This window comes from Bos grunniens, chromosome 5 (genome assembly GCF_055505025.1).
Source record: "Bos grunniens cultivar Pamir isolate PY7600 chromosome 5, Bosgru_T2T1.0, whole genome shotgun sequence".
NCBI classification, from domain to species: domain Eukaryota; kingdom Metazoa; phylum Chordata; class Mammalia; order Artiodactyla; family Bovidae; genus Bos; species Bos grunniens.
In genome coordinates, this window is record NC_141169.1 from 41,849,439 (window position 1) to 41,863,557 (window position 14,119).

At 37.0% G+C, this 14,119-nt stretch overlaps 1 protein-coding gene across 2 annotated transcripts in view; it reads left to right on the forward strand.

Annotated features, from left to right (window-relative positions):
- SLC2A13 (solute carrier family 2 member 13) overlaps window positions 1-14,119 on the forward strand; it is a 527,099-nt gene that overhangs the window by 286,379 nt on the left and 226,601 nt on the right. Inside the window, exon 5 of one of the 2 annotated variants that reach the window (XM_086399922.1) lies at window positions 13,645-13,772. The exons of the other annotated variant lie outside the window; for it this stretch is intronic. Coding sequence (XP_086256048.1) covers window positions 13,645-13,666 — 22 coding nt within the window. The 3' untranslated portion in view covers window positions 13,667-13,772. Of the gene's footprint in view, window positions 1-13,644; window positions 13,773-14,119 lie in introns of those variants that run through there. 2 annotated transcript variants of the gene reach the window in all.

Consider the following 14,119-nt stretch of genomic DNA (forward strand, 5'->3'; position numbering starts at 1 on the left):
ACACTGTTTCCACTGTTTCCCCATCTACTACCCATGAAGTGATGGGACCAGATGCCATGATCTTAGTTATCTGAATGTTCAGCTTTAAGCCAACTTTTTCACTCTCCACTTTCACTTTCATCAAGAGGCTTTTTAGTTCCTCTTCACTTTCTGCCATAAGGGTGGTGTCATCTCCATATCTGAGGTGATTGATATTTCTCCCGGCAATCTTGATTCCAGCTTGTGCTTCTTCCAGCCCAGCGTTTCTCATGATGATGTATTCTGCATATAAGTTAAATAAGCAGAGTGACAATATACAGCCTTGACGTACTCCTTTTCCTATTTGGAACCAGTCTGTTGTTCCATGTCCAGGTCTAACTGTTGCTTCCTGGCCTGCATATAGATTTCTCAGGAGGCAAGTCAGGTGGTCTGGTATTCCCATCTCTTTCAGAATTTTCCACAGTTTCTTGTGATCCACACAGTTAAAGGCTTTGTCATAGTCAATAAAACAAAAATAGATGTTTTTCTGGAACTCTCGCTTTTTCAATGATCCAGTGGATGTTGGCAATTTGATCTCTGGTTCCTCTGCCTTTTCTAAAACCAGCTTGAATATCTGGAAGTTCATGGTTCATGTATTGCTGATGCCTGGCTTGGAGAATTTTGAACATTACTTTACTACCATGTGAGATGAGTGCAATTATGCGGTAGTTTGAGCATTCTTTGGCATTGTCTTTCTTTGGGATTGGAATGAAAACGGACCTTTTCCAGTCCTGTGGCCACTGCTGAGTTTTCCAAACTTGCTGGCATATTGAGTGCAGCACTTTCACAGCATCATCTTTCAGGATTTGAAAGAGCTCAACTGGAATTCCATCACTTCCACTAGCTTTGTTCGTAGTGGTGCTTTCTAAGGCCCACTTGACTTCACATTCCAGGATGTCTGGCTCTAGGTCAGTGATCTTTCTGTCTTTTATCAAGCCCATCTTTGCGTGAAAGTCTTCTCAGTTGGGATTTTTTGGCTGTTCCCTCTTTGCTAAGCTCCAAGGGGATAGCCACAGTGGTGTTCATGCACCCAGTAACAACTGATTCTTTGTTTGCTATAGTCCTGTGGGACTTGTGATTGCACACCCCATTAACTTTCAGAGCTTCTTCATTTGGGGGTCAGTCCCTTTGGTGATAACCTTAAAAGTTCAGGCACTGGATATGTAGTCTATACCCTTCACTTACCAGGGAGAAGCTGGGATTTCAGGGTTCCATCTTGATTATGGTGTGATGCCAAGGGTGGGTTGTATCTCAGCCTTTCCTATCAATTTTGATATGGGTATTTTCTGTCACCTGATGTTTAAGGGTCACTCAGTTAGTTTCTGGATTTCTCTTGGAGGGAGTAGCTCCATTTGTTAGCTGTACATTTCATGTTTTCGTGGGAGGAGGAGAATTCCGAAGACTCTTGTCTCACTATCTTGGTCTAGTTCCTGGACTATGATATTCTTTCCCCAGGGTGTTGGTTCTGCCATCTATATATCTTTTTAGTTGAAACATTTGGTCAAATTGCATACCCTTATTTTACTGAGTTGTTCGTCTTGTTATAAATGAGTTCTAAGAGTTTTTATGTATTTATCAGCTGTAAGGCCATTTCTCTGGGTGGCATTTGCAGTAAACAGTCTAGCGAAAAAGATATCTCTCATCAGAGAAACACCAAACTTACTCTCACTTGCTTTAAAAATGGCACGTTTCCCCAAGGTCTGTGATTATGGCCTATAATTTAAGCTATATATGTTGTGTTTGCTACCAAGGGACTTCCCAGGCAAGGAAGAACCACTGAAAGTATATGATACTCATGCTGCTTACTCTTCTGTGTGTGATGAAATCCTTTGCCTTTGATCTAATAGTCTGTGTCTTCTAGCATCTGTGAAACAAGCACATTTACTTTTAGCTTACAAATAGGGTAAAATAGACCCTTTACTGTTTCCGACAGGATATAGTTCAGTTACTTGTAAATCACATGGTCCTTTCAAATCTTGCTTTTAAGCGTTATTGGGAAATTTCCGGAATTAATTTCAGTGTGCACACTGCTGATAAATGCCATGGTAAAGACTTTACTCAAAGCCCTGTATGAGTATTGGGCTAGTATCCATTCTGGCTGGTGTGTACACAAATTATTCCTGACTCACGTGAGCTCTGGAGGACTTTTCTCCCAACTGTTCAGTTGGTAGTTCTCTGCATGTTGTTTCTCCACACACATGCACCGAGCATTGCTTACCAGAGGCTTTGGAGAGCTGATGGCAGACCTCTGGAGTACTCTTTTTCTCTATGTAACCCTCCTGGCCGCTACTGAGTTCCTGTGTGCTACAAGCTGGAAGCTAGCTGTGCCATTTGTAGAGTTCACCTCATCTTCCCTTCTCTCAGTGTTCTCTGTCCTGTGCTGACTACTTTTCAAAGACTCAAAACTCTAGTTTCTTATATTTCACTTGATTTTCCGATTGCTTTGTGTAGTATGGTAAATTCAGGACCTGTTATTCCACCATTGTTGTAAGCAGACATTCCATTTCTTAAGTTCTCAATTTCTCAAATAGAATGCATAGCTTCAGTGTTTCCACTCTTTTACTTTATGTGAAAAACTATTTAATTTCATCCTAGTGCTTCAGATGCATCTCACACAGCCTTTGACATGGTGAACTTCCTCACTCATTTAGCTCTTATGGGTTGTGTAATTTGTCATGTTACTTGCACGTCATTTAACTATGAGTTGATTTAACTATTTGGTTTCTTAACCTTTTTATATTAGCTTCCTTTTATTATTTAAAGTTTAGTTGAATTTTATTTAGAAATCAAGGTGCTGAGAGATCCTTTTGGTCTCAGTGAAACATCAGGGGAGTCCATTTTGAAGTGACCAGAATCTCTGCGTCACCATTACTTTTTCTGGGAAGCCGCTGTATCCTTTAGAAAACAAAAACACAGAAGAAGTAGGTTACAATTGGTAGTAACTTTGATCCTGGTTTGTATAGAGTCAACACTTGGGTTGCCCTGTTTATAAAAATGGAACAAACCTAATTAGAAGTTGTTGAAAGAGTGACAGTACATAAAACATTCATATATTCTTTAAAAAAAAAGCATTTAGCTTGTTGGGTAAAGTTTATATCTATATTTTAAGATCAGGCTTGTTAATGATGTAATTCACATGAACTCTGCATTTGCTTCTTTTTTTTCTACATAATCTATGCATTTCTAAGAAAGTTGTATTAAAATGTCCAGTGAAAAATTATACCTCTTCCATCTTAGTGGTTAAATTTCAATTGGATATATACATATATATATATATATTTATATTATGTTTTATTAATATACTACATTTATGAGTTTTATGTCTTATTAATACACTATATTTATGACCAAAGTATGTTTCTTTTCTTCTTAAATTGTTTGCTCTAATATTTAATTTGCTATTTAATCTTTCATTTGGTTAATATTTACCTTATATATTTCTTTCCTTCTTTAATTTGGTTAATATTTATCCTATGTATTTCTTTCCTTCTTCTTCATCAATGCTTTTTTGTCTTTTGTGGACAGTTTATTACTAGATTTTTTATAAATCTGATCTGAGTCTTTTGATCACTGAATTTGAAGAACGTGGTCTTGTCTTTTTATTGTATGGAGATTTTATTTCTTTCATCTAATTTTGTGTTTTTATTGTGTTTTCTTTTTCCTCCTTTTCTACCTTCTATTATGTTGACAGCTCAGACTTAATTTTTTTGTTTAAAAGTTAAAAATTATATATATTTTGTTATCTTTCATTATTATTATTCATCATACATTTTTTCCCTCCTAATGTGTAAAATTTGTATCTCTGTCTTCTACCTCAACAAGAATCCTAGCAATCTTCCAACAGACTTCACTACTATGACCTTCCTTCTTTTCATGTTGGAACAATTTGGAGTTTTTGTTCTATATTTTTTATATTTATTCTGTTAGCAATAAATCTACTGTTATTCCTTGCCATTGATTCCCTTATCTCTTTGCTTTGTCTGAAATTCATTTTTCTTCTTGTTATAGCACATCCTCTAAGATACTTCTCAGAGGATCTGTAACTATGTGTTACATTTTATGAGGTTAGTACCTCTTCCTAGACTATGTATCTGTGATCACATCTCAGACCACTCTTGTTTTTTCCCCTACTCATTCAGCAGCTATTTAATGGTTATTTGTTTTGTAACACGTATTATCCTAGGTCTGAGGAAGGAAACAAAGCTATTAAAAATATCTGCCCTGTGGAGTTTATACAAGGTACAGAAGAGAAGGAGAGAGAACACTAGGGGCCTGGTCAGCAGTCAGTCCCAGGTTAAAGCTCTTACTTCAGCAGAGCTCCAGAGCTGCCTTGATGTTAACCTGCTGTTTCTGGGTGATACTGAGCTGGAGGTGCCCCTTCCTTGTCACATCGACATGACTGGGCATGTGATACTTTAACCAGGGTATTCCAGCAAGTGAAAAGGGGCCAGTTAGAGAGCTGTTCCCAGTCCAAGTCTATGGCTTTTGACTCTTCATCTTTAGATTATATCTTTCCCTACCTGGGTTGGGAAGATCTGGTGGAAGGCATGACAACCCATTCCAGTATTTTTGCCTGAAGAATCCCCATGGATAGAGGAGCCTAGTGGGTCCATGAGGTCACAAAGAGTCAGACATGATTGAGCGACTGAGCACAGCAGAGCACCATGTTAGAACAACTTCTTGTTTCCTAGGGTTTCTTGTTTGTAGTTTTTTATTGTTATAGTTGGTGTTTTATTTTCTAAGTAAGGTTCTGGAAACCACAAAGACTCGGTATTATCTGTGATAGCTCTGGGATTTGGTTGGGAAAGAAATTCATCAGCCTGATCGCTTATGGTGAACAATGTTGGATTTGTGATCTCCGAAGACAAAGATGTAGTTCTGGGGCCAGGGACCAGGCTTGATCACTCAGAGCGTTTGTGTGGCAGAAGTTTTATTACAGTGAAAAAGTACAGAGAAAGCTTCTGACATAGACAACAGAAGTGGGGGTGGAAAGTGCCTAGTCTTATCAAGGCCTTATATACTTTTTCCAGACCCACTTCCACAATATACATCTTAAAATAACAAGATTAGAACTAACAATAGAAAGATCTTACCAGACCCACTCCCACAACATTAAATTAGTCAGAAGGTTCTTGTTAAGAAGGAGAAACATGTCTTTAAGCAGGATACATTGTTGTTATATAATTATTAATACAGAGCTTAAGAAAAAACACACCCTTGAGCAAGATGAGGTGTTTTTATTGTGTAATCCATTAGCTCTGGGCTTAAAGAAAGTTAGTCTTAAAGATTGTTGTCATAACAACTCAGAGTTAAAAAAAAAAAATCTTATTCGACTGAAACAAAGGAATGTAGAAAAAAAAGCTTGTCCTTTTCTTGTCCTTGAGGGTCCTAGACCCCTTTCTCCTCCTTGGGGGCCCTGGACACCTTATCAACCTATCTAAGAATTAACTCTCTCAAGCCTATGGTAGTTCATCTTGTCCAGAATTGGTAGTCCTGGTAGAATTTCTTATCACTTTTTCTTAGTATTACTATTTCAGATCCAAAAAGATGATGCTATTAAAGGGCTGCACTCAATATGCCAGCAAATTTGGATACTCAACAGTGGCCAAAGGACTGGAAAAGTTTTCATTCCAATCGCAAAGAAAGGCAATGTCAAAGAATGTTCAAACTGTCATACACTTGGATTCATTTCACATGCTAACAAAGTAATGCTCAAAATTGTCCAAGCTAGGCTTCAACAGTATGTGAACTGAGAAATTCCAGATACAGAAGCTGGATTTTAAAAAGGTAAAGGAACCAGAGGTCAAATTGCCAACATCTGTTGGATCACAGAAAAAGCAAGAGAATTCCAGAAACACATCTGCTTCTTCATTGATTACACTAAAGCCTTTGACTGTGTGGATCACAACAAATTGTGGAAAATTCTTAAAGAGATGGGAATACCAGACCACCTTACCTGCCTCCTGAGAACCCTGTATGCAGGAAGCACTCTTAAAGAGCAGCAATATTGCCAATCTTCCATTATCCTGCCTGGCAGTGTGTCTTGCATACCTTTGATGCTACATCATTCCCTACTCCTGTCTATATAGTCCTGATTTTTGGATACATCCCCCACTGTCCTTGACTCTTTTAAATTTCCAGGTAAAGGACTTTGATATTAGATTTTGTCTTAGTTTACAACTCAGTAATTTCCTTGGTACTCAGAAGCTTCTCAGACCCTATCTCAAGGAAGGGAGCCAACACTGCAGAAGGCAGTGGAAATGAAATTTATCTAGTAGTAACAGGGGGGGAAAAAGGGAAGGGGGAGACTGTGAATTTGGGGTGCTGTTCTTACATTGAAACATAATATAAATTGGAGGCTGAAAAAAATGCCAAGAAAGAGTAAGGGCTGTATTAAATGCCCTATTTAATAAGTCCTCTTGTTCTTTTTTCCTTTTATTCCCTAATTTCTATTAAACCTAATTATCACAAGGGAAGCAACAGATGTTGAGGTAACAAGATCTTAAAACAACAACAAAACAGGTTATATATCTAAAGAGATATTTATATTAAATGACCAAGCAGCAAAATAGGTATCTTTAAAATAGTGTCAGTAAATGAAAGAATCAGTACAACAGTGATGTTCTTAAGACAGGTCAGTAAATAAAAAGCAGACTAATAAAAATCCAAATTCTATTGTTGTTTTATGCTAAATTTAATCATATTTTTTCCAAGGCCAAAGTTTGAACATATTCAGCCTGCCATGTGCTCTGAGTATCTAGTAAGAACACATGATAGAGAATATTGTTCCCTTAAATACGTGAAAGATCAATGAAATACAGATTTGTATTAAAATGAATAAGATTGGACATGTGGTTTTTCTTTAGCCAAACCTGCTAATCAAACCACTCATACCCAACCATGCTCATACACCCACAGCCCCACCAGGCTGTAGTACTATTTTTTAGGTCAGGAAGTCTTAGAGAATGACAATTTGTTAAACAAAAGTTTTGAGCCCTGCAGCTGCTAGACGTGTTCTTTGGGTTCCCAAGGTTATTGATTTCCTCCGCTGTAACAGATGGAGTGCAAAAGAACAAAAGAGAGTATCCATCTTACAGGAGGCAAGCTGTTAGTATTAATATTCCAAATGTATTTTTGTATTAATGTCAGTCAGTAATTATATCTGAAAGGAGTATCTCAGACTTAAAAAAATATCACCTATAACACATTGGTGTCTTGACAATGGTTATATCCTTTTAAAAAAATCACTTGACATTTCTTCAGGTATTAACTATGCTATATGGGTGGTTAGAGCATAAATACATACTTTCTATTCACCTCAAAGAAATGGTTAAATTTTTAAAATATAGATGCAACTGCTGCTTAGTCGCTCAGCCGTGTCCAACTCTGTGCGACCCCATGGACTGTAGCCCACCAGGCGCCTCTGCCCATGGGATTCGCCAGACAAGAATACTTGAGGGGATTGCCATTTCCTTCTCCAGGGGATCTTCCCAACCCAGGGATTGAACCTGAGTCTCCTGCATTGCAGGCAGATTCTTTACACTGAGCCACCAGGGAAGACCCTGAATATAGATATATTTATTTAAATATAGCAATTATTAAAATTGAATTACCCATGTAATAAATATCAGTTTCCAGAATTGCTAATGTGTTTGTGCATTAATTATTCAAGAAGGAAATGTATTTTTATGTGACACAGTAGACAGTACCACACAGGGAGGCGGGTCTAGTTTTTCCTTTTTCTAAGAGCTCTTGAGAAAGCCATTTAACTTTCGTGGATCTAAGGACCATTCTTAGAAGAGGGGAAATTGTTGTCTCCTAATCACCCCAGACAGAATAGTAGGCCAGAGCTCTTCCCCTACTCTCTCATTTTGTGTATGTGTAGTAAAATGCCAGAGCTCCTTTTAATTTGCTTTTTATTACAAATATCCATGGGCTTCCCTCATAGCTTAGTTGGTAGAGAATCCACCTGCAATGCAGGAGACCCAGGTTTGATTCCTTGGTTGGGAAAATCTGCTGGAGAAGGGATAGGCTACCCACTCCAGTGATTTATTTTTTACTGTAACTTGGAGTTGTGGCAATGAATGATGGAGACAGCTAAAGATTTATGGATTCCCTATGTGTCTAGGGAGACATTCTCTATGTTAATTAACATAAAAAAATATCTGAAATAAATGAGAACTGGTCTTCATTGATTACCCACACCATACAAATTACCTACATTTTCTTATTTAAATTTAAATGAAATTTGATAAAGATTTTTATTAGCACCATTTGAACAACCTGAATTCAGAAAGAAAAAAACATGAAATAAATTTATTCATAGTCAACATTAATTTTTTTTGTGTGTAGCTTTGGACATATTATATCAGGCTTGTATATATGTAATGAGTATTCAGCAATATTATAGCAATAAATTGAAAGTTAAACATTCTTTTGAAATATTCATGGTAGGCAAAACAAAGAGCACCAAATGGAAAAAAATTGTTTGGCAAATTTTTCTTTGCCACATTATTGACAGATACAAGCTGTTTGTATTTTGTTATTGGGTAAATTTGTCAGTCCTATTGTAAATGCCATTCCTCTCATTCTGTAAAGCTAATTTCAGAAAAGAAAAGCATATTTAAAGTAGAGTTTAGAAATAAGAAGAAATGACTTATAAAGATTGAGAAATATTATACATTTAGACCTCACAGCAATGTTTGATAGAAAAATCTTATTATAATCCTTTTATCTTTATTTGAAAATTGGGTAGTCAAAATATTAATTTTCTTCCTGTTATTAATCTCTATCCTAGAGGTTTCCAAACATGGAAAATGTATGTATGTCAGTAGATGTAATCATTACTTGTCCTACCCTCATGAATTACTCCCTTTTCAATATAATAATTTTAAGAAAACCTCTTAATACTTATTAATTTTCATGTCTTATTTTAATATAATCCATCTCTGACTTGTCTGTATTCTTTACTTATAAATAACTGTTCAGGCCCTGTTATCAGCTACATACCTGTTCTGAATTGCCCCATACAATTTCATTCCATCTTCTTCATACATACAAAGTCTGTTTTTCTGGTCCTCCCCAATAGCAAACCCTGTTTGCTTTTTGCCTTACCCCTGCAGTCAAGGCCTCTCAGCAGTTGTGGTCCAAGGAGACGTACTTATCTAGATATTAGGATGAAAGTGAAGTCAAAGAAGGTGGCGCTTTCCAGGTGGCACTAGTGGTAAAGAACCCATCTGCCAGACAGAAAAGATGTGGCTTCCTTCCCTGTGTGGAGAAGATCCCTTGGAGAAGGAAATAGCAACCCTCTCCAGTATTCTTGCCTGGAGAATCACATGGACAGAGCAGCCTGGCGAGTTTCAGTCCTTGGAGTTGCAAAGAGTCGAACACGACTGAAGTGACTTAACACGCATGTATGAAGTCAAGGAAACACCTCTTCACTCTCCTAAAACTCACCCCTAGCACCACCATCCCAATATGTTTACATCCCTAGCATCTCCCCCTTAACCTTCATCCTGTTCTCCTCAGCAACACCCTGGTTTTCTTTCTCTTCCCTCCCTCTTTTCTTCTTTCTCCATTTCTCTGTTTTCCTCCATAAACACAGTCCGTTATGTCAAATCTACGTTTCTCTTCCTCTTTGAGTTTTGAGGAAAGGAATGTAGCCACATGGTTCTCCCTTTACCTATAATCCCAAAGCAAGGACGTAAGTCTTTGGTTGTCTGTGGGAGATGAGGGCAGAAGGGAGATTTACTATTAGGGCATCCAACAATGGGTAGGAATAACAAGAGAACATTTCATGTTTCACTATTAGAATCTATTTCACCTTCACCTTCATGCAACTTTATTCTGTTTTCCTTAATGTTGTTGAAATAAACTGAGAAAAGAAATGTAAGAAAAAAGATACCCCTCAGTCTCCTTCTTCAGAGAAGGCAAGGGCAACCCACTCTGGTACTCTTGCCTGGAAAATCCCATGGACGAAGGAGCCTGGTAGGCTGCAGTCCATGGGGTTGCTAAGAGTCAGACAGGACTAAACGACTTCACCTTCACTTTTCACTTTCATGCATTGGAGAAGGAAATGGCAACCCACTCCAGTGTTCTTGCCTGGAGAATCCCAGGGATGGGGGAGTCTCATGGGCTTCCATCTATGGGGTCACACAGAGTCGGACACGACTGAAGTGACTTAGCAGCAACAGTCTCCTTCTTATGATTCATAAATTTTGAAGTTCCCCCTTGCTTCTTTCGTGGTTCTCATGTAGCTCTCACCATGGTTCCAAAACACCAGAACTTTTGAAGGTGTGGTTGTAAAGGCAGAATGATCAGGGAAAGAGAATGGGTAGATTAGGAGTATAGAGTCTAAAGTTGCATTTTCTATTACTTAGGAAGGAGAGAGAGCACTTGAGTTAAAGTAGAGTTAGAATCAGTGGATAAATAATCAAGTAGGCAAATACATGTAAAAGAGAAAGTACTCCCAGAATAAGAATCTAGTGGACCTTTAGAACTTTCTGTTTCATAAGCAGAGAGTTTTCTACACAAGAGTAGTAAGATTATATTTCCAAGATAACATGTAGGAGATAGGTAATTTTAGCACTCAAAACTAGATCATGAAACACACCTTCCTCCTAAAATATCACTCCTATATTATGGATTCGTCCTATATTCTATCAGTATTATATATCAGGTACATAATGGATTTAATAGGGTTTTGTGAGAGGGCCTCTAACTTCCTTTTATGAGAAAACTCATCCTAAGAGCCACACAAATAGATTTTTGAAATCTTGTAAGCTAGGGATTGGCTTGTAAACTCATTGAACAAATGACTTGTTTCTTAATTTAGAAAATTAAATAAGGAATCAGCATAGTCAATTTAAATTTTTTCACTAGGTTTATAAGTAATACAAATATGTTCTTTCATTTTATATCTTGATGAATTTTTATGAATATGTAGACATTTTAATGACTAAATACATACCCCTACTTGTTACAGCCAATAAAATAGAATGACTTTCCTGTTTATATGGTTCATACATTATGTTAATTATGAAGAAAATTGTAAAGGGTTACTAAAATGGAATAACAACAACTATATTAAGCATCAGTACGATAGCATATAAATATTGTAAGACTTCTATTTATTTACTTTGACTTGTGTGTTATTAATAATTTACTTAGTTTCTGCGTATACATAGTTCAATATATACAATGGAAGAAATCAAAGAGACAAAAAGCAAACCACTTGATTTTTTTATTTATAAAAATAACCAAGTAAATATACATTTTCTTTTCCTAACAGACACTGCAAAATGAATTTTATCTTACCTACTTTGTCTTCCCTCACAATGATTTTACCTACCTTCATGCTTCAAGGAAAGAGGGGAAAGAAACATTAATGCAATCATCTCTATTTTATCAACTTTTAATTCAACATAGTCATAGAAGACATATGAGCCCTCTGTATTTAAGTAGCTCTCACTTTAATGTAAATTTTAGTAATTGATTTAATGTTTATTTGGCCTGAATAATGCAACTGACATCTTCTCTTCTACCACTTCATCCTCATCCTCTCGGTTGCCCAGCAACATAGAACAGAGCAGAGACCAAGTAGAACAAAAACAGGTTTAACAATCATAGAAATTGATGGAATTAACTGTTTCTTCCAGATTAGATAAAACACTGGGGAAAGTTATCTAACGATTTATATATCTAATATGTATGAATATGCATGTGTGCACATATAAATTTAATCCTCATAAATAGTAGGATTTAACAGTTACCCCTGTAGAAATTTAGTTAACAAGCTTGCTTTTGTTATTTAAATAGAGTTTCAGGTAATAATTTACCCACAGCCTCAATTTCTTTCCTTAAGATAAAAAAGGAGAATTGGAGTTATTGCCTTCAGAGACTGAGAGCTAGGGGTATAAAAGCCGATAAGAAGCTGTGCCTTCTAAAATGGTCTCCATTGAAAGCAAACCACAGTTCTTTATATGCAAGAATTAGAGCTTATCTAACTAACATGAGTTTTTATCACAAACAGGTTGGTCTATAGCAGAAAAGTTGAGGTGTTTTTAGGATTTTGGATATTTTTCTGGTTATAAAAATCTTTTAAATCAGCTGTTTTATTTTACTTGAGAAGTAAAATTATAAATATGTTAAAGTCAAGTCAAATATAATTTACCTAACAACAATTATTATTCACCACCACACCCAGAGACATTTTGATAAAAAATTTCAGTGAAGATCTCATCTGTGAGAGATAATAGAATGGGTTAACCATGGAGGTGCAGAAATTTTAGGGGGAGTATTTTCGTATAATAGAAGACTTGTCCCATATCAGCATTTGTTTGAATTTGGAACAGGACTTTCCTCTTTAGGTTAGATCTGTAATTCTGCAGTATACTTTAGAATGTTAATATTTACAGACATTAGCTGTCTTAAAGATATCATTCTAAACTAAAATCAGCAACATTTGTAACACTTAAACTGGGGAAAATTCACTCTTATGTGTTTACTGTACTTTGATTCAAAATGCCTTATTTATCTAGAGATAGTATTCTAAGTAAGAAAGGGGTAGAAATGCCACAAATTGAAGCAACTCTTCCATAAGCTTAATTAAAGTCATGATGATACATTCAGCCTGGAATTTAGTTTATTTTCAGCTAGTCATCTGCAGCCATGATTCCCACAGAGGGAGGCTGCCAGTCTCACAGCACACTGTGCAGCTTGGATGAACAGTATTACAGGCTGCTTATGAGCATATTACATCTGGGATCTGTGGAGAGCAGCCAGAGCAGCAAGACAGCAATACTGAATGCAGGGCATTTATTTTCTAGGTAGATTTCCTAGCCACCAAATGCTCACCACTTTTCTTCAGTACACTGTTCAGAATATTGTAGAAAAATAAAATATATTTCCAATTCAGTTGTTGTGCCTGATGAGACCAGCAAGTTATTCTGATTTTAAAATTGTCATTTTAAAATTGTTCATATGAACATAAGTCCTTTTCTATAGGCATATTTGTGTTCTTCAAGTTAATTTAATGACTTCTTAGCTGAAGTGGTAAACTAGTTTTAGCTCCAGCAACTGAAGCAGCCATTCTATTGCTGACACTTGGTTAATTTGCCTATACCCAAGTCTATGTCAGAAGGTGCATGCCTTTTATATGTATGAACATGTGTACATACATTTAAAGGACAACTTCACAACAAAAAGGCAGTATGCAGGGTTCTTTAGGTCAGGGGCTTGGCAGGTTTACATCTTGGGATATAGATATTCATCTAAAAATGTGTATTAAAGAAGTATGAGGGATTAAGAAGTCTGGATACAAAAATAAAGAGCATTGCCCTGAACCCCAGTGGTTTGTAGTCTGGTTTACTTGGCTGCCATAGAGCAGGTCTTATAAAGAAAGGAGCTTGAAATGAGGTCATTCCTTCTATCAGAAGAGGGCAAATGGTAGGACTTTGAATTCTTCTGCAATACCTATAATGTCCAGTCTGGCAAACAAGAATAAGTCTCCACAGCAGTAATTAAAGGAGAGATTTTCCAACTTAAAGTCTTGAGGAATCCCAAAAGAAAGATAGCATGGGACTTTCCTGATGGTCCAGTGGTTAAGAGTCCACCTGCCCGTTGCAGGAGACACAGCTTCCATCCCTGATTCAGGAAGACTCAACATGCCATGGAGCAACTAACCCCTGTGCTCTAGAACCCTCAAGTTCCAGCTGCTGAGCCCGTGTGCCACAACTGCTGAAGCCCGCATTCCCTAGAGCCTGTGCTCATGATAAAAGAAACCACCGCAGTGAGTAGCCCTTGCACCACAACTAGAGAGAAGGCCCCACTTGCTGCAACTAGAGAAAGCACTTGCAGCAACAAAGACTCAGCACAGCCAAAGAAATAAATAACTTTTAAAAAGAAGTGTTCAGGAAAGAGTTAACATAGCAGGTCTAAGACTACTATCCTTAGGAACACTGGATTTTGTGGTTGGCCTCTGGCTGGTGTTTGGGAACGTGAATGATAAACGATTTCCTATAGTGATTTAAAACTTTCTCAAAATGGCAAGATTGGCTCACTGTGTATATGCCTAAAACATTTTTATAAACAGTGTGTATTA